Genomic DNA, 20,583 nt, shown 5'->3' with positions numbered 1-20,583 from the left:
CAATCTGAAGGCGGCCAAGACCACAGCAAGATGGATGAAGAAACTGAACTGGAAAGTAGGATCAACTGTTCCCACTGGATTTTCTGATTTTTAAAAGTTAGAATTGCACTCCTCCAAACGTACCTACATGCACATCCCCAAACCAAAACCAACAACGAGAAAACTACCACCCGTTACTTTTCCACCAAATTCCTACACGATCATGGCGGATCTGCCTATCATTAAGAAAATAACTTTTGCCATTGCCACAGCACGTATGTCAAACCAAAACTAAGCAGGGGAAATAGTCAAGCCTGTCTTCTTTAATGTCACAGGGTGTGAGATCATGTCTAAATATTGGGCTTCTAGTGAAACAAGATTTAGACTCATTTGAAATGGCATATACAAATGGTTTAGACTAATTTGAAATGGCATATACATTTAAGTACAATAAGTATAATATTACAATGTACTTGATAATTATGTTATACTTATATATGTATGTGTGCAATATATACATATATAATATTACTACATCAATAAACATAATCTAATAAGTCACCTGGCTGGACATGACCCCTAAGTTATTCTCCTCTTATGCAGAGAATATATATTCTTGAAAGGCACATGGAGGTGCACTAATGGTTTTTACTGTTATAATATTTCCCTAAGAGAAACTAACTTACATAAAACAAGGCATAAGGAAATCGTCTTGTTGATTTTGTCTTAGCAAGCAATTAAACCTGAATATAAACTTTGCAGTAAATATAAATTATTAAAAGTAATATGTACCAAATTACTACTTCACTAATAACTGAATTAGTTCATTGCAATTTTTCTTTACTCAGATGTGTTTTTCATTAAAGGGAAAAACAACACAATTTTTTTAAAAGCCTATTATCCTTAATCCTTGACATTGCCTAATTCTTATTTAAATCACTCTTGGAAGAAAAAGTAGTCCCACTGCTGTGCTTTTATTAAATGAACATAACTTTAAATGTGCTGCATCTAGGGAAGAGAGCTCTGACTCTGGTTTCTGAAAATGTCAGCGGTGGCCAAAAAAAAAAAAAAAAAAAGCAGGAGTTTCAGTTATTTCCTAGTCTTGCTTTGGCATATATAAAAATCAAACCTTAGGAATTATTTAATATAATGTCTGTTTCTGTGAAATAGCTATAAATTCAACTCTATTTTCCAAATTTATGTTTAATTTTTTAAGTGATTTTAAAGTCTTACCAAGAACTTGGTGAGTATATGAATGTTGTTTTTAATTCTACTGATAAGATATGTAAAAGATATGTACTTCAACTTCTTCTATTTGTCTTTAAATAGTCTCACTGTAAGGGCTGGGCATGGGGGCTCACACCTATAATCCCAGCCAAGGTAGGTGGATCACTTGAGGCCAGGAGTTCAAGCCCGGCCTGGCTGACACGGCAAAATCCCATCTCTAGGGACATGAATGAACCTGGAGACCAACATTCTCAGCAAAGTGACACAAGAACAGAAAATGAAATTCTGCATGTTCTCACTCATAGGCGGGTGTTGAACAATGAGACACATGGACACAGGGAGGGGAGCACTACACAATGGGGTCTATTGGGGGGAATAGGGGAGGGACAGCGGCGGCTGGGGAGTTGGGGAGAGATAGCATGAGGAGAAATGCCAGATATAGGTGAAGGGGAGGAAGGCAGCAAATCACACTGCCACGTGTGTACCTATGCAACTATCTTGCATGTTCTTCACATGTACCCCGAAACCTAAAATGCAATTAAAAAAATACAAAAATTAGCAGACCTGGTAGCATATGCCAGTAGTCCCAGCTACTTGGGAGGCTAAGGAATGAGAATTGCTTGAACCCAGGAGGTGGAGGTTGCAGCGAGCCAAGATCACACTGCTACACTCTAGCGTGGGTGACAGAGCAAGACTCTGTTTCAAAAATAAATAGGTAAATTCTCTCTGTAAGAGAGTAAGGACTGGTGAGAAGGCAATCTATTAAAATTGAATATTTATATTACCAAGCTGAATATGGTATTTCCAAAAGATGTTAATATCTTTTCATCAGAAAATAGTTCATGTAACTTCTACTTAGTTCATGTTACTATTTCTCTTTTCAGTTAAGCAAAATAAATTAGTAAAACTATCCAAAATTTAAGTCAACAGCAAGGCATAGACAAATGCAGGTTTCAGATTCAATTTTCTCTGGAAATTTTTTTTCTTTCTGATTTTCTTTTCCCTGGGATTTAATTTTTCCCATTTATCGGTGACATCCAATAAGTCCCAGTTTTAGGCAGGTTAAAGTTAATGAAGCACATTCAAACAGCTGATTCCTGAGTTTAAAGTTCCAGTATCACCTGGCTTCTGCTAAAATCTCAGAAGCATCATTCCCCAAGCTTAAGCTATCAAATGTGATTGCCTCTTTGTGCAAAAAGCCACATACTACAAATAGTTTCTAATTGGTACAGAACTATTAGTATATATATAAGGAAATATATGGATATAAGATTTTACTTATAGAAGATGTTACTAAAATATGTAGCACTCATGTAATTATACATTGTTAAACCTCTGCACTGGTTAGTTCTTAGAAACTCCCATTTCTCAGCATACTTTACAGTCTCTCTTACTGCTAATAAAAAACCCTAAAAAACAAATTAGAAGCATTTCGGTAAAATAGATGAAAACGGCAAAAGATCTTGCTACGGAAAAATACTATATATGATCAGGGCTTGATGTCATGTCTTTTATATCTGAATAATGTCACTTGTCCTATTTTGCATACTCTCCGTGGTAAGCAGATTCCTCTGGCTATCATATATGACCTGCTAAAAGGTGAAAACCCTGACATAATACACTTTTTACAATCTTGAATATTGCACAAGGACTGAAGGAGACATTTGTCCAGGGTATGATGATTATTTTTTTGACTGTAAAAAAAAGCAAATTAGAATCTTGTTAGCAAAGAGTCAGTGACTTCATTTACAGGAAATGACGAATTCCTGATAGAAGCTGAGCTGCACCCCATCTAGCAGACTGGGAAAAACATGATGTACCTCATACTGTCATGGCATGAAGCAGGGTTACAGCCAATACACTAGACACCTATACCCCATATTCTTAGACAATCAGCCACAACGACGTCAGCTATATAAAGTAACCCAACTGTAATCCCAGCACTTTATGGGGCTGAGAGGCAGATCATGAGGTCAGGAGATTGAGACCAGCAGAATCAACATGGTGAAATTCCGTCTCTACTAAAAATACAAAAATTAGCCAGGTGTGGTAGTGCGTGCCTGTGGTCCCAGCTACTGAGGAGGCTGAGGCGGGAGAATGACTTGAACCTGGGAGGCGGAGGTTGCAGGGAGCCGAGATTGCCCCACCACACTCCAGCCTAGTAACAGAGCAAGACTCCATCTCAAAAATAATAATAATAATAATGAAGTAACCCAAAATATCACTTTCCCAGACATATCTACCATCATAAGTACTGCTCTATCAGGAAAATCAGTTTTAAAGAATTACATACAAAACTCTGAAAGAAAGATTCCTTCACTTATCATTCAATGGGAAACTTGAAAAAAAAAAAAAGATTTGGTTTTCCTAACGCATGGCTACTCCTCTGCTCAGTTGTTCTTAAAAATAATTTATGTAAAGCAGACTTTTCTCTAAATATACTGTGTTCTCCCATATACACACTGAAAATGATATTTGCATACAGTGAGTGCATGCACTGATACACACATGGTAAAAATTTAAAAAATATGGACTGCATAAATCAGTAGCTGATTTTAAATATACACCAACTTAAAACAGATTTGTTTGCAATTTCTCAAGTTCTCAGGTAGAAAAGATCTTTTTTGCTGGCTGTAGTTCTAGAAAATGCTTATACTGTATAGAGTGTACTAAAATGTTTCCCACATAAACAAAGAAAGAAAGGTTCCAGGATCTTGGTATTTTAACCTTGCCTTTGCTATTAAACACCCACCAGATGAATGTGATGGAGACGAGCAAAATCAGTCCGTCATGCTACAGTAAACACGATATTTTGTGTGCTGCCCAAGACATTTTTTGCTCATGAATATAAGTCACCTGCCATTTATTATGAGATTTTTCCCCGATTGACACCCCATTATGTATATTCAGTCAAGCTCAAATGAGATTTCAAGTGATCAATATACTATTTGTGCTGAAAGTCTATTAGCAGCTCTAGCAATAAACTCTGCAGAGAAACAAAAATGGAAGTGATATTTAGTGAACTGAATTACATGAAAATCCATGTTTTGGGCAAGAGAGCACAGACAGGAAGGCAGAAAAGCAAGGGATAAGAGAAGGTTGAAGAGATGTTTTTCCTAATAAAAATCAGCTTTCTAGAGCCTGACACTGGTGAAATGCATTGAATACCTGAGAAGTTCTCAGAAATGTCTTAAATCACATGTTGAGATCTCTAAAGAGGCAGGGAGGGTCTAAACCAGCAATAGGTTCCTTTCAGAGACCAAGAGTTCACTCTTTAAACAGCCATACTTGGAAATACTTGATAACCTTCAAATAGAGGAGGTGGATCCGGTCCTGGGAAATCTGTAATATCCCTCACCATTCAAACTCTATGTGAAACAGCAATGGCTTCCCGTACACTTTAATACTTTCCATTTCATAATTTACGTGTACCAGATCCTAACAGCATAAGCATCATCAGCTGGGCTATAGCATTTTGGTTAACATATATTAGGTAGAAAAGGTAGCTTGACAGTAGCCATAGGATTTCATCTGCTCCCCGACCCCTGGCCAAAAAAACCTCTATTCCTGGGCCAGGATGTGTCTACATATCAGAAGCCATCTGCTTGAACCAAGAGATTAGAACAGGCAGGGCCACACAGAAACATATGACATCTGGGGAAGTGTCAATTCAGCCTTACCCAGACACCAGAGATTCATATTCTATTACCATGAAACTAACATGGGGGTGGCGGGGACTGTGCAGGAATCAATAGCTGTGATTGCAGTCATATAAAGTGACACTGCTGGGTAGTAAATAAATGTTCATCTAGGCTAGGCTCCCCCCATCCCCCACCCAATGGTATACCACTTCCCTAGATTCTTATTTATGAAGCTAGAGCCTTAGGTAGAAGGAATGAAAAATGGGAAGAACTGATCTGCACAGATGTTCAGTGGTGTGTGCCTGTAATCCCAGTTACTCAGGAGGCTGAGACAGGAGAATTGCTTGAATCTGGGAGGCAGAGGTTGCAGTGAGCCAAGATCGTGCAACTGCCTTCCAGCCTGGCGATAGAGCGAGACTCCTTCTCAAAATAAATCAAATAAATAAATAAATATTTAATTATTTAGTTTACTGAACTTACATTTTGAACCACTCAGGCAGAAGAGAAGAGTCACTATCCATTGTGATCAAAAGAATACCTGTAAGACCAAAATGTTTAGATCATTAGCAGCTGGGATAGTTTCCAAATTCCATGAGAAGCAGAGGATGTATAGTAATTTGAACAAGGGAGAGATGCATCTTGAGCTACATCTGAACAAAAACTATTTCTCATATTTTTAGTTATAAAACCCAGAGCTGGAATACTTTTAAATTAGTGACATAAATAATGACATACTGCAAAAAAAAAATGTACTTTATCTACTTATAAGAACTATTCATTCACTGTCTTTTCTTGATGGTCGTACCTACTAAGATACCTAAGCACAGCAGATTCAGAGCCCACTCCTACCAGGAGAGAAACAAACAAAAACCCTCCCCATTACCCAAGTCTCCTCAAAATGAAGAGTTAAACAATCCTAAATAGCAATTCCAGTTTGTGTAGGATGCACGTGTATGTGGCACAATGTGCACACCAAAGCACATTTCTCGAATTTTGCAGAGATGTACGTACAAGTGTTTAATGTCACATAATTTTAAAGGAGCAGCAATTTCCAAATGGTTTTTCTAAAGGATACTCTATTGCCTCAAATCAACACACACCCAAAAACATGATTAATTTTTAAATACTTAAAGCCAAAAATGTTACTAAGTCTACAATTCCTTGTAATAAGTGGAGGAACAATTTTCTTCAAATTTCTTGCTAAACACTCATAACCTCACATCCTCGAATGGAAAAAGAGAGATTCTTGGAGGCCAGCTCTAAAAGAAGTCAGACATCAGATGCCCCTTTCCATGCTACAAGGCTCTCCAGTGTCCTAAAAAGGCTTAGTGTACATTTAAATGATCATTTGTGGTAAAACATGAGACTTGTTGGCAATTTTGGGCTAAAGCAGCCCAGGTGTTTATTCAGCCAGCACATTTATTTCGCTGGGAGGTGGGTGTTCTGGAATGCTCCACGTACAATGATGTGTGCATATTTACTGTCGAACTCAAGGAGGTACTGTTCTGGAACCTTCTCACACTGCAATTAACTGTGCAAGTGGGTAGAGCTAATTTCCACAAAATAATCACCGCATACCTAAGGAAAAGACCCTCTTTGAAAGCAGGCTGCTAGGGCACCGGCATCTGAGCAAAGCACCAAAGACGTTTGGTTCTTGAAGCCGCCACTGAAATCTATTTTGATTTTAGAATGACCCGCAATCACAGGCAATTTACCTGATTGTGTTCCTGGTGACTCTCAAAGCCTTCAAGGTGCTAGGATTTGTAGGTGTAGGTTGTGAATTTAAAAGAGGGGAAAGATAATATAAGGAGAAAAAAAAAAGGAAAAAAGCAGAAGGTAGTTTCAGCTGCTTTGAACTTCAGACTGTAAGTTCAGAACAGAACCTGCAATTTTCACCTAGAGTATCATGTTAGACTGGAAGAACTGTTGAGATACTAAGTGGTCACTACATTCAGATCTGAAAGCGCATTAATTCACTCTAGCCATCAGGGGAAAACGTATCATTTTCTCTTCTGTAAATGATATATTTACCTTAAAAAAAAAATGGACGGTAACACCAAGTAGACATCTTTTTTAAAATTTTGTCTTTAAAGAAAGGAAAGAAAAAAAGTCTTTGTATCTCTCTTTTTGGTCAGACCCGCTATCTGCAGTAGACAATGTGGATAAGCATAACTATAACAATGAATTGTAAATTTATAATGCATCTTTCTTCAGAGCAGCTCAAAACATTTTCTTTCCCAAAGATTTGAAATCTCCTTGCCATGTTGTAGAAATGGCCTTCCTCTGATCTGATGTGACGTGACTGGGTTCTGTTTGAAGGACCAAGCAGTAAAAGGTAAGCTCATTCATCTGTTTCTTGCTCCAATTACGCATCTCTATTCAAACTGAGATGCCAGGTGCTGGTCTATTGCACAAGCTGATTTATTCCATGCATTGCCTAAAAAGGAGCCCCCCTCTTTCTAAAAAACTTAGTTTTATAAAGAAATTTTATTAGACTATCAAAGCAAAAATAACTCTTTATGGCTTCGCTATATGCTTTAATATGTGTCCTTCCAATCATGCCTTTTAGCCCTAGGATCTTAAAATTTAGAAGCTCTCGATCTGTATCCATTTTCTATCAAAATCAAGCTCTCAAAGTTAAATGGACATTTTAACAAGCTGACAGGTGAAAAGAAATAACACTGTGCTTTTCAAAATCTGCCTATGGCTTAAAGCCTACCCTCCAAAACTGTTAGTAATTATTTAAATAAAGGTAATGCCCAAGCCTAGAAGCTGCCTCTCCCTGCACCACTGCAATTGTCGAATTCCTTTCCTGGTCTCTCATGCAGATGCTCAGAAACAGGGTGGGGCTCCCTGGTCTTGCATGCAATGTTAAGGGAGTCTGTGCTGTAAAGAAAACTCAATTAATCGTTCATATTCTCGTTTTTCAGTATCCTTCAAAAATACCTTTGAAATAATCATGTAGCTAAGAGTATCACTGTTTCTCATGTTAAGATTCAGATTAAAACCTTTGTGTCAAACCAAATGTGCTGTGCACAAGCATGGATGACAGGTATTGAAATGAAGGTGACAAGTCAAGGAATCAGGGAGAAACCTCCCTGAAGAAGAGATGTGAGAAGAAGGAGAGATTAGCTTCTCTATTGTAGATGTCTCTGATCATGCTTTTCAATTTTTTTTTTTTTTTTTTTTTTTTACAAGTACAGTTCTTTAGAGTCTACAAGTAAAATCCAATCTTGCTAAGCCATGCTGGTTCCCTTATGAGTCAGCAGGCCACTGAGCATTTCAGACAGTGCAGCCCAGAGTAAATGGGCAAGGGCTGTCGCTGGACACACCCATTTTACTGATCCTGACTCTGATTTTTTTTTTAATTCGTCTTTATGTTACTTGGTGTCTGACCTCAGAACCTGCATGAAAAACTGCACCCCTCCACCTCCACCAACAAGGACTCAGCTTCCAATGTGGAAGCACTACCCTCCAGTTCCTTCACTGAATGCAATCAGATAAGGGCTTATTTCTTCCTCAATGGGCAACTGCTGTTTCATTTTCTCTCCAGTCTGCATGTTACCAGCTTGACATTCCCTTCAGTGGCATTTGACAAATCAGATTGATCAAATTGGCCATCACTGCATTCATTAGAGGAGGATATTTTCTGTTTTCCAGGATTGATCCCTCCACTCCCTTTACAATCATGAACACACCAAAAATATAATAAAAATTTAAAAACCCATGTATTGGGGGTTTTCTTCGGGGTTTTGTTTTGGGGGTAGTGAAAGTGTAAGAAGTAATGACTGGAAACAACTCATCATAAAGAAAGAAAAGCAACCCATAGCCATAAAGCCAAGGGCACAGTCTTAAAATATGATTTTAAATACCTGGTGCCTACATCTTAAATTTAAAGCATTCATTCAAAACTGCAGATATTACTAGCTTTGAAGAACTTACCAAAACATGAAGTAAATTATTTCCCTCATCTTTTTGCATGATTCAGCACTTTTAATACTAATTTCTGCCAAGAAGTTAGAAGGTAAGAGGAATCTTTTCTGGGTGCCTTAAAACCTTACACGCTCTTTACTGAACCATCTGCACTCCTGCTACTACTACAGGGTCATATCAGAAATACTGGAGGTCACTGGTTTGCTGCCATAACATCTAGTGACCACCTCAGAGCCGCTCAATTTCAGTCTCCCGCATCTAAGTGGCCCTTGGGGTCAGAATGACCCGTCGCAAAGGCTTCTCCCCATCTCGAGCTGACCCTCACTAGGAGCCACACACATATGCCAGCACACTCGATTGCACCTGTCTCACCCCATCAGCAGCAGCTACAAGCTCCCACCTGATGTGTCTTTTCAACCTTTGTCAAGTATCTCAAGGCAAGAATGTCCTGAAGCCCTTCCCCCAAATCGAAGCTTTGGTCCGAGCCCCCAACCCACAGGAGCATCAAAAAGGAGGCCGAGAAGACAGACACCTCGTACTAGCTCTGCAAACTTGACCTCGGCATCGTACGGATTCGCGTCCGCATCTGAGGACCCCACACGTCCCCCGCACTGTCCCCGCAGCATCCCACGCCTGCGGTGCACGCTCACCTGCCGGTAGACGAGCCACAAGCCTCGGCGGTCCAGACTTCCGTGACGATCTCCGCAGGCGAGCCTACTCGCTGGGTGCCCGGCGCGCCCTCAGGAGTCAGGGCGGTGGGACGCCTGGAGCCGGCGGGAGGAGCACGCCCAGGCGGGTCCGCGCCGAGCCCGAGCGAGCGGGCGAGCCGGGCGGGAGGGGCCATTTGTAACCGAGCAGACGCTACCACCGCCCCTTACTCGCGGGGGGCGGGGGCGGGCGGTCAGGTGACGGCGGCCCACCCTCCGCCGCCGAGCCGGGTGGTTCCTGCCCGGGAGGAGCCCCCTGGCGCGCTCTGATTGGAACTCCCGCCGCAGTAGCGGGGGAGGGGGGACACGTGACCGCCCGGCCTGGCTGCCCGGCGCGCCCCATTTGCGAAGGGTACCCCATCTTCCTCCTGGAAAAGCCGGGGGACACAGAGAAGGCGGAGGAGCACGCGGGGTGCAGGAGAGCCTACCAGCCCCTTTAGCCGCAATGCCAGTGATTCCGGCTGCTGAACCCGGAGAGGAAAGGCTCCCACGCGGCCAGCCGGCCTTGACTGTCCTCCCGCCCTGCCCTTGACCGCAGTACCCTCCCCTCAGCTGCAGTAACCGCCCCCTACACCTCCAGGCAAGGGCACGCTCAGTGTAGACCACCGCCACTTCCTAGATGCCAATGCCACTTAAGAGTGGTGTTGGGTTTTTTTTCTTTCCTCCTCTCTGCACACCAGCACATTGTGCCCGAGAGAAACTCACGGCGGTGCACTGCAGACACCGCCCAGCTCCAGGGCCCGAAGACCCTCTAACCAGGCCCCGGGATGCCTGAGGGCTCCCAGGTGGTAACGCGGAGGAACTCAGGCCTGCTCCCTGCGCAGGAGGAGGAGGAGGCGTCGCGGGAGCAGCAGTCTCCGATCCTCCCCAGGAAGCAGGAGGGGTGGAAGGGGAGAGGGCGGTTATTGTGGTGCGAATCCAATTCGCAGCCTCTGGGAGCACGTTGCTAATAAAGGTCAAATTAAAACAACTAAGCTAGTGGTGTCTGCAGGGACGCGCCGCATGGTCAGGAGAAGCCCGGCTATTAATCATCCATAACCAGCATTGCTTTTCTGGTGTGGGAGAATGGGCTGTACGAGAGCCCCTCGGAGTTGCGCTCTACTCTGAACCCTAGTGCTTCCCCAGAGCAAGTGGATTCTGCAGCCTATTACCCCACCTCCCCATGACCCCTTCTCGGGGCGGCACCACCCTAGATGGCAGTAATTCGGGGAAAATGCGGTGTCACGTCCGCCGCTATGCCCGCAGACGCGTCTGCGCCAACTCCAGCAACACGTGGGGACCGTGAATCTGGGCGTCTGCTCTCTACTTAGGTGGTTATGTGGGTATACTTATATGATTATTGATTATAACCAAATTGGACGGAGAAGTCTGTTTCTACACTGGATTCCTTCAAACTTCTGTCCAAGCAAATTTTGCGCTCGATTTGGGCGGAGACGCAGTTTCTAGCCAAGACCGCCGCAGCGCTCAGCGGAGCCCGGTAACCGGTGGTGATGGTGGCGGAATTGGGAGGAGCAGAGGCCCTCGGTCCTTTGGTACTCCTTCTTTCCTTATTTAGACCAGTCGGGCAACATGTCCCTCGCTCCAGGTGGCCTTTCCAACTGGAAGGTGACTCAGACAATGCGGAAGCTGGGGGTCCTTGACCCATCCTACCTGCGATTCGCTGGGCAAAGGACAAGTGCCGAGGAGGTTTACCTGGAAAGGGAGTTTATTCGTAAAGCTTCGGGCACAAACGCTGGAAAGAGAAACTTTGAGGAAACTCAAAGGGGTGGGGAGCATCTGAAGTAAAAAGGAACGGCCCTATTACATTAGTAAGTACTTATTTTCCTGGTGGACGCCCTGCTGCCCTTGCGTCTTCCCCTCCCCCACCTCATTTCTCCAAACCACCAAGGTCGGAGAAATCTCATAAAGTATGTCCGTGGGGGGAGGAGGGTACTTGTTTTTAAAAAACAAAAAACAAACAAACAACAACAAAAGACCTTTGTAATAAGCAAGGTGGGTACGTTTTCATTTCTAGGTGTTAACATTATGGCCACCTTAAAATTGGAAGTTGACTGAGACAAGAGAATCCCAGAGCACAGCACGCAGACAGACAATTTCACAATTAAAAAAAAAAAAATACATATTTCCTTCTCCCCTCTCTCGTCCCCATTGCCACCCTTCCCTCGCCATTACCTACTCCCGCAAGGACTAGGGGACGGGAGTGGAGGAGGGTGTATTCCCTCCGGGTGCACAAGGGAGGCGGCGGGGCCACCTGTTGTTGCACCGCCAGAAGAGCTAATTTCCGAGCTGATCTGGCAGGGATTCAGAGTTAAAAACCCTTCTATATGCGACGCCCCAGAGACCGAGGCAGACAGCGAGAACAGGCTCAGCGCCTCGAGATGTGCTTTCTAACTTGAACTCTGGACCATCTTTGCTTGAAATGCTTTGTCTTGCACGTCTGGGAATTACTCTGTGCGATTAAACGCGTGGCACACACACGCACAGGCGGGGTCTCCCCGCAGGGGGGAGGGTGCGTGGCACAGGAGCCTCGGACTTTCAGGGGCTCTACCCTTGGGGAGCGGTGAGAGGGGGACCAACCGGTGTGGCTGCTGACGGGAGACAGGTAACTCGGAAAGGCCCTCCTCCGGCTGCCTTGGGAATGACGAGCCGCTGGCGAAGGTGCAGCGGCCGTCCAGGTGTGCGCCAGGCGCGGTCCGCAGTGAAGGGCAGAGGTGTGGTGGGCAGAGAGACTAGACAAGGGGCAGGCGGGTTTTCTCTATTCCGAGTTCATCCGTCTACGGGGTCACGTTCTGTTGAGAAAATGCGCGACACCGGTAGGGAGAGAGTGACACTGACCAAGTGTCGCCGCAGGGCCGAGACGCTTGCCTCGAGAGGGGGTCGCAAGGCTCGTCCGCACTCGGCTCCCGCGGAGGCTTTGCAAGCGCTGCAGTCTTGCCGGCGCCCGGCCCAGCGAGCCTTTGCCTTCAGCGTCCTCCGGTGGCATCGTCCGAGGTTTGCGGAGCAGAAGCCGAGGACACAAGCAACTCGCTCTGGGCTTGGAGTGACCACGCATTAGAGCTGTGAAAAGCTGCCCCGTGTTGACTTGAGGACAAGGCGGTTAATAAAGTGCAGAATTACTCTTGGCTTTTCCCTAAAATGAAGCTGGTAGTACTGAGCGCTTAAATGACTCCGCTAGGACCCTGGAGGTTGTGGGAGCTAAGTGGGAGGGGGTAAATGTTAGGTTTAGTACAACGCAGGAAGCTCCTCTTCTGGAGCCACGTTCTCTGGAGCTCTACCCAAGTGGAAGCCCCGCTGCGCCTGGGGTCATCTCCCGCATTACGACACTCAGCGTTGCCCTCTAAACTCCAGGTTCCCGCGGCCACATCCCTCCGCGCCTGCAGGAACCAGCGAGAATCTCTGCCGGCCCTCGCGCCTTTACATGAACCCTTTTCCTTTTCCTTTCACCCCTAGGGCAGGTTAACGCCGGCAGGAACCGCAGTGCTACTAGCAGACACCTCTTCGCCCTCTCCGCGCCCCGCGCCGACGGTGGGAACAGCACCGACCGCGCGGCCGCAGCCTTCTAGTGCCTCCGGCCCCTCCCCCGCGGCCACACCTCACCCACTTCCCCAGCTAAACCCCGCACTCTGCGGCCGTCCCTCCCCTGCGCGCTCCCGGCCCCGACCCCGACAGGAGCGGGTGGAAGCCGGGGTTCACGGGCAGGTGTCCTCGTGCAGGTGTAGGGGAGCGCACACGTCTGCAATTCCGCGACCCTAATGCTGCACTCAGCTCGGAGTCCACCCACGTGGAACCCGTTGGCCCCGCCGGTGACCAACACCATTCTCCCCGGCTCGGCTGCGGGCGCCGTTCCCTCGAAGCCCCAGGGCGCTCCCACGGGTCAATGACCCCCTCAGTCTCTTCCCCACGCCACGGTTTGGCCAGTTGGGAAACCTCTTCGTCTCCTGCCCACATCCCCAGATATCTCCGGACAAAGCCTCCGGGCTTCACGCCCCGGCATCGGGGAAGAGACGCGCGTGGAGAGCGCCTCCAGGCGCTGGGCCACGGTCCTCGTCCTTGGCCCCGTCTGCTGGGTGCGAAGCTGGGGCTAAGGGTACGGCCTGCGCGGGGCAGACACCTCACTCGCCCTTACTCCAGCGCCGGCACTCGGCTGCCGCGGCGCCGCAGGAAGGAGGCCCCGCGGCGCCAGTTCCTCCACACCCACGTGCCCCTCGTGTGCGCGCCCCCGGCCTGCAGATGCTACCAGGCTGGCGCCGCCGGGATTTCCGGGCGGCCCCACCCTCCGCGGCCGTTAAGCCTCGCTCCCTGCATTCAGTCTCCTTGGCGTCTCTGCTGCAGCATCCAAGACCAGGCGCCGCCTCTGCGAGCCAGTCTGCCCAGCACGCCTGAGGGCTGCTGCCGGGAGGCCTCACCTCCCGCCCGGGTCCCCCGCTCACCTTTCCTTCTGGACCGTGGGGTTCAAGCACTGCATTGGGGTTGTTGAGCCACCGCCCACGACCTCACCTGTAGGGTGCAGCAGGAGGGCGTTCCCGAGGCGCTAGCATCCTCTTTAAGCCCTTCCCTGGCTGTCTGCCCAGCACCTCCATCAGCCGGCCACCCTTCCTGACAGTAGGAGAGCAAAACTCGCTCTTGCTCCCGGTTTCTCTGTCTCTTTCTCACACCAACGCCCACCTAAACACACACTTGAACACCGAGAGGCCAGGACCGGTATCTCCCTCTCGAACTCTCAATTCCAGCACTGCAGAGCACATCACGTCGCTGACAGCAAAGTGAGGAGGTGGCACTCGTGAACTAGGTGGTTTCTTAAAATTTAGGAAATAACCTTCTGCCCCTTGGCCTTTGCATTCTTAAGAGAATTGTACTTTATTTTTTAAAAAATATATATAGCCAAGGAGCATTCACACATTAAAAAATATATATATTTAAGTGTTCTGAGATAATCATAGATTCACGTGCAGTTGTAAAAATAATAATGCATGGAGATCCTGTGTACCCACCATTTTCCCAGTTTTCCCCAGTGGTAACAATTCCCAAAGCTATGGTGCAATATCACAACCAGGATCCTACCCATCTTATTGAGATTTACAGTTTTGCTTGTACTCATTTCTCTCTCCTCCATCCTCTATGTGTAATTAATTCTGTACAATTTTATCACATGTGTAAATTCGTCCACCACCACAGTCAAGATGCAGAACTGAGCTTACCACAGGATTCCTCTTTTTGCCTTTTGTGACCACATCTACCTGGAGGGTCAGTGGCAATCCATGACCACTACTAATCTATTTTCAATTTTTTCCAATTTTATCATTTCAAGAATGTTGTATAGATGAAATTATACAATAATGTAGTAGTTTTGAATTGTCTTTATTGACTCAGCGTAATTCCCTTGAAATGTATCCAATTACTGTGTATAATCAATAGGTCATTCTTTTTTTATTAGTGGGTAGTATTCATGGGATGGAGGTACGACAATGGTGGATTGTTCAACCGTTTTCTCATGGAAGAACTTGTTGCAGAGTTGTTTTCATTCCATATTGGCTGTTGTAAATAAAGCTGCTGTGAACATTCATGTACAGGTTTTTGCGGGAGCATAATAAACGCCCAAGAGGGCAATTGCTGGGTTATATGGTAAGCACACATTTTGTTTTGTAAGAACTGCCATGCTCTTTTCCAGATTGCCTGTGCCAGTTTACAATCCCAGCAGAATGTAGGAGTGATTGGTTTTTTTTCTTCATACTTGGCAGCATTTGTTGTTGTAATTTTTTTATTTCAATCATGCAGATAGGTAAGTAATATCTCCTCGTGGTTTTAAATTGCATTTCCCTGGTGACTAAGGTAATGATAGTGATCGTCGTTTTTATGTGCTGATTTGCCATCTGTATATCCTTTTCTTTTTCTTTATTTCTTTTTTGGTAGAATGTCTGTTCACATGTTTTGCCCATATTCTAATTAGAGGTTTGTTTTTATTTTTTACTGTGGCATTTTGAAGAGTTCTTTATATATTATAGGAAAAGCCCTTTGTGAGATATGTGGTTTGCAAATATTTTGCTCCAGTCTCTAGCTTGTCTTTTTATTCTCTTCACATAGGCTTTTGCAGAGCAAAACTTTCCAATTTTGAAGAGACTTAATTTATCAGTCTTTCATTTTATGGCTTTTGCTTTTGGTGTCAAGTCTAAGAACTTTCATCTAGCCCTAAATCTGGAAGATTTACTTTAATTTTAAAAGTAAGTTTAATTTTACATTTTACATCTGTGATCCATTTTCAGCTAATTTTTCTCTGAGATGTGAAGTTTAGGTTGAGGTACAGTTCTTTTCTGTGGATACCCAGTTGTTCTAATGTGTTGGAAAAGTTATTTTTCCTTCAATGAGTTGCTTTTGTAGATTTATTTATTTATTTTTAAGTCAGCAGGCATATTTGTGCAGGTCTGTTTTCGTGTTGATCTTGTATATACTTCAACCATGCTGAATTTACTTATCACTTCTAGGAATTTTCTGTGTAAACAATCATGTTATCTGCAAATAGTGGCAGTTTTGTTTCTTCCTTTCCAATCCATATGTCTTTCATTTTTTTTTCTTGTCTTATTTCAGTGGTAGAACTTTCAACACTATGTTGGATGAGTGGTGAGAGCAGGTATAGTTGCCTTATTCCTGATCTTCAGGGAAAAGCAATCAGTCTTTCACCTTTAAGTATATTAGCCACAGGGTTTTTGTAGATTAAAAAAAAATCTAATTGAGGCAATTTCCTCTATTCCTAACATGCTTTGAATTTTTGTAATAAATGTGTGTAAGATTTAGTCAAATGCATTTTTGCATCAAATGACATGATCCTATGATATGGTGAATTGATATCACTGATTAATTTTCAAATGTTGAACCAGCCTTGCCCACCTGGAATAAATCCCACTTGATTATGATATAGAATTATTCTTATACATACTTGGATTCGATTTTGTTAAGAATTTTCGCATCTAAGTTCGTAAGGGATATTGGCATGAACTTTACTAGTTTCTTTTCACTGTGTTTGATTTTGGTATCAGGGTCTTATAAAAGGAATTGGGAAGTGTTCCCTCTTCTTCTGTTTTATGCAAGGGATTGTATAAAATTGCTGTTAATTATTTAAATGTTTGGTAGAATATTTTTAATGAGGTTATAAATTACAAATTTAATTTCTATAATAGTTATTGGACTATTCAGATTATCTATTACATCTTGGCTGAGTTTTGGTAATTTACAGTTTTCAAGAAATTGGTTCAATTTTCTAAGTTTTTGAATTTCTTCTAATGAAGCTGTTTGTAGATTTCCCTTATAGTGACTGCAGGACCTGTGGTGATATACCAGTTTCATTCCTGATACTTGTGATTTGTTTCTTATTTTCATCAGGTTTTTTTTTAGACAAAGTCTCTCTCTGTTGTCCAGGCTGGAATACAGTGGCACAATCTTGGCACATTGCAGCCTTGACTTCCCAGGCTCAAATGATCTTCCCACTTCAGCCTCCCAAGTAGCTGGGGCTATAGGTATGGACCACCATGCCTGGCTAATTTCATAGAGACAAGGTCTCCCTATTTTGTCCAGACTGGTCTTGAACTCCTGGGCTCAAGTGTGCCTCCTGCCTCTGCCTGCCGAAGTGCTGGGATTGTAGGCACGAGCCACCACACATGTCCTTATTTTTGTCAGTCTTGCTAGGATTTTATCCATTTTATTGATTTTGTTAAAGAACCAGCTTTTTGTTTTATTAATTTTTCTCTATTATGTTCTTATTTTCAATTTAATTGATTTTTGCTGTCTTTATTTTTTTCCTTCCTCTTGTTGCTTTGTGTTTATTTCATTGTACATTTCTAGCTTCTCGAAATAGGATTTTACGTTACTGGTTTGAGACTGTTGTTCTTTTCTAATGTAAGCATCTAGTGCTATAAATTTCCCTCTTGGCACTGCTTTAACTGTGTCTCACAAATTTTGATAAGTGTTTTCATTTTTATTCAGTTTTATTATATTTAAATTTTTTTCTGAGACTTTCTCTTTGTTCCCTGATTTATTTAGAAGTGTGTTGTTTACGTTCCAACAGTTTGGAGATTTTTCTCCAATCTTTCTTTTATTGATTTCTAGTTATATTCTCTTACTGCGAGAGAATACATTCTATATGATTAAATTTGTTAATCATATGTTAAATTTGTTTTTTTTAATGAACCAAGATATGATCTATGTTCCATGGGCTCCTGAGAAAAATGTATATTCTGCTATTGTTGCTGGAGTGTCCCACCTATGTCAGTTAGCTCCTGTTGGTTAATGATTTTTGTCGCGGTTGTCTATATTCTTAACAATTTTCTGTGTAATAGTTCTATTCGTTGCTTAAAGGGGAGTGTTGAAGTTTCCAACTGTAATTTTATATTTGTCTATTTCTCCTTGTAGCTCTACAGGTTTTCTTTTATATATTTGGAAGCTCTGCAGATTGGTGCTTACACATTTCAGATTATGTCTTCTTAGTAGGTTGATCCTTTTACCATGTATAATGTCCATCCTTGTCTCTAATATATATATTTTTTTGCTCTGAAGTCTATTTTATCTGGCATTAACTTTAAAAAGTACTCTAAAAAGCACTTCTGCTTTTTAAAATTAATATTTGAATGATATGTCTTTTTCTATCCCTTTAATTTCAATCTACCTATATTATAGAATTTGGACATTCATTAATATTTTAAGGTTTTTTTTGCTGGTAATTGATGAAATTGCAAAATTCATCTTGTTCAATAAAAAGTTTATAATGGGCCAGGCACGGTGGCTCATGCCTGTAATCCCAGCACTTTGGGAGGCCAAGGTGGGCAGATCATGAGGTCAAGAGATCAAGACCATCTTGACCAACATGGTGAAACCCCATCTCTACTAAAAATACAAAAATTAGCGGGGCGTGGTGGCGTGTGCCTATAGTCCCAGCTACTTGGGAGGCTGAGGCAAAAGAATTGCTTGAACCTGGGAAAGGGAGGTTGCAGTGAGCCGAGATCACACCACTGAACTCCAGCCTGGTGCCTGGCAGACATATATAGAACATTCATCCAACAGATATGTGTTCTTCAGAGGCATGCATGAAACATTTTTTTGGACAGATCACATCATATTAGCCCACAAAGCAAGTAAGAGGAAATGTGAAAGTATTGAAATCATATCAGGTATCTTTTCTGATCGTATTAGTGTACAACTAGAAACCAATGATAGGAGAGATCTTGGAAAATTTACAAATTGTGAATTTTCACATAAACACATGCTCCTGAGCTTACAATAGGTGATAGAAATTAAAGGGGAAATAAAAAAGTCTTGAGACAAACAAAAATGAAAACACATTATACCAAAACTTAAGGGATGCAGCAAATCAATCCCAGGAGGGAGATTCATAGCAATACACACCTATATCAGAAAAGAAGAAAGATATGAAATAAACAACCTAATATTACACCTTAAGGAACTACAGAAAAAAGAACAAATTATGCCCAAAGTTAGCAGAAGGAAGTAAATAATAAAGATCAGAGCAGAAATAAATGAATCTAGAAAAACAATAGAAACAACAAAACTGAGAACTGATTTTTTGAAAAGATCTAAAATGTCAACAAGACCTTTGTTAGACTCAAAATCAGAAAGGAAAGAGGAGACACATAACTGATAACATAGAAATATAAAAGATCATAATAGATTACTGAAAAAATTATATGCGAACAAATTGAAGTACCTGAAAAAAATATAAAAATTCCTAGACACATGCAGCCTAACAAGACTAATCAAGAAGAAATTGAAAATCTGAACAGATCAATAACAAGTAGGGAGATTTAATTATTAATAAAACATCCTCCATCAAAGAAAAGCCCAGGACGTGATGTCTTTACAGATGAATTCTAACAAACACTTGAAGAACTAGTGCCAATCCTTCTCAAAGTCTTCCCAAAAAATTGAAGAAGAGGGAATACTTCCAAACTTGCCAAACTCGTTTTATGAGGTCAGTCTAATTCTAATTGCCAAGCAGGACAAAGATATTACAAGAAAATAAAATTATAGGCTACTATCCCTGATGAACATAGATGCAAACATCATTAAAAAAAAAATACTAGTGGCTAGGCACGGTGGCTCATACCTGTAATCCCAGCTCTTTGGGAAGCTAAGGCAGGCAGATCATGAGGTCAGGCAATAGAGACTATCAGGGCCAACATGGTGAAACCCTGTCTCTACTATAAATACAAAAATTAGCTGGGCGTGATGGCATGTGCCTGTAGTCTCAGCTACTAGGGAGGCTGAGGCAGGAGAATCACTTGAACCAGGGAGTCAAATGTTGCAGTGAGCCAAAATTGCATCACTGCACTCCAGCCTGGTGACAGAGTGAGACTCTGTCTCAAAAAATAAAAGCATAAAATAAATTAAAAAAAAATACTAGCAAACCAAATTCAACAGCTCAATGATGGGATCATTCACCATGATCAAGTGGAAGATATCCCTGGGATGCAAGGATAATTTGGCATGTGGAATTCAATAAAAGCAATACATAACATTAACAGAGTGAAGGACAATAATCATGTGATCATCTTATTAGGTATAGTAAAACAACTTGGAAAATTTTCAACATTCTTTTATGATAAAAACTCAACAGATTATAAAAGGAATGTGCCTTAGCACAATACAGTCCATATACGACAAGCCTACAGCTAACATTATACTCAAAAATAAAAAGTTGAGCTCTTCCTTTAAGATTAGGAACAAGACAAGCATTCCCACTGGCTTAGTCTGTTTTGTATAGCTGTAACAAAATACCTGAGACTAGGTAATTCATAAAGAAAACAGGTTTATTTAGCTCATGATTCTTCAGGCTGGGAAGTGCAAGAAGCATGGTGCCAGCATCTGCTCAGCTTCTGGTGAAGGCCATATGCTGCTTCCACTCATGACAGAAAGTGGAGGGCAAGCAGACATGTGCAAAGATGACAAGGAAGGAAGCAAGAGAGAGAAACCAAGGATGCCAAACAGTTTTTTAACAACTTGCTCTTATAGAAAACGAATCAATTCCTAAGAGAGCGAGAACTCATTTACCCCTATAGGAGGGCATTAATCTATTCATGAGGGATTCAGTCTCA

The 20,583-nt window shown here is 42.9% G+C and overlaps 2 protein-coding genes across 8 annotated transcripts in view; one reads left to right on the top strand and one right to left on the bottom strand.

Moving 5' to 3' along the window:
* Positions 1 to 9,599, bottom strand: part of LOC118147825 (uncharacterized) — a 127,925-nt gene extending 118,326 nt beyond the window's left edge. For all 5 annotated transcript variants that reach the window (XR_013526907.1, XR_013526908.1, XR_013526909.1 and 2 more), the window contains exons 1-2: positions 9,431 to 9,599; positions 5,328 to 5,385 (exon numbers count right to left, since the gene is read on the bottom strand). The gene's annotated coding sequence lies outside the window, so the exon portion shown is untranslated. The remainder of the gene's footprint in view (positions 1 to 5,327; positions 5,386 to 9,430) is intronic.
* Positions 9,600 to 10,751: 1,152 nt separating this feature from the next.
* LOC144579428 (uncharacterized) lies at positions 10,752 to 18,027 on the top strand. 3 transcript variants are annotated; one of them, XM_078350131.1, is made up of 3 exons: positions 10,752 to 10,964; positions 11,073 to 11,295; positions 12,938 to 18,027. In XM_078350131.1, exon 3 carries the CDS (start codon positions 13,365 to 13,367, stop codon positions 13,962 to 13,964), a length of 600 nt encoding a protein of 199 aa, XP_078206257.1. In that variant the 5' UTR covers positions 10,752 to 10,964; positions 11,073 to 11,295; positions 12,938 to 13,364; the 3' UTR covers positions 13,965 to 18,027. The 3 variants fall into 3 exon arrangements, with proteins under 3 accessions (XP_078206257.1, XP_078206256.1, XP_078206255.1); XM_078350130.1 differs by adding an exon at positions 11,502 to 12,089 and having other exon boundaries at positions 10,752 to 11,295; XM_078350129.1 differs by having other exon boundaries at positions 10,752 to 11,295.
* Positions 18,028 to 20,583: the final 2,556 nt, after the last annotated feature.

Source organism: Callithrix jacchus, chromosome 15 (genome assembly GCF_049354715.1).
Source record: "Callithrix jacchus isolate 240 chromosome 15, calJac240_pri, whole genome shotgun sequence".
In the NCBI taxonomy this organism is placed as follows: domain Eukaryota; kingdom Metazoa; phylum Chordata; class Mammalia; order Primates; family Cebidae; genus Callithrix; species Callithrix jacchus.
The sequence above is the reverse complement of the archived record's forward strand: the minus strand, read 5'-3'. Positions and strand labels throughout refer to the sequence as shown.

Excerpts from the sequence above, each read along its gene's own strand:
- LOC144579428 (XM_078350131.1), top strand. The coding sequence starts at position 13,365 with ATGACCCCCTCAGTCTCTTCCCCACGCCACGGTTTGGCCAGTTGGGAA.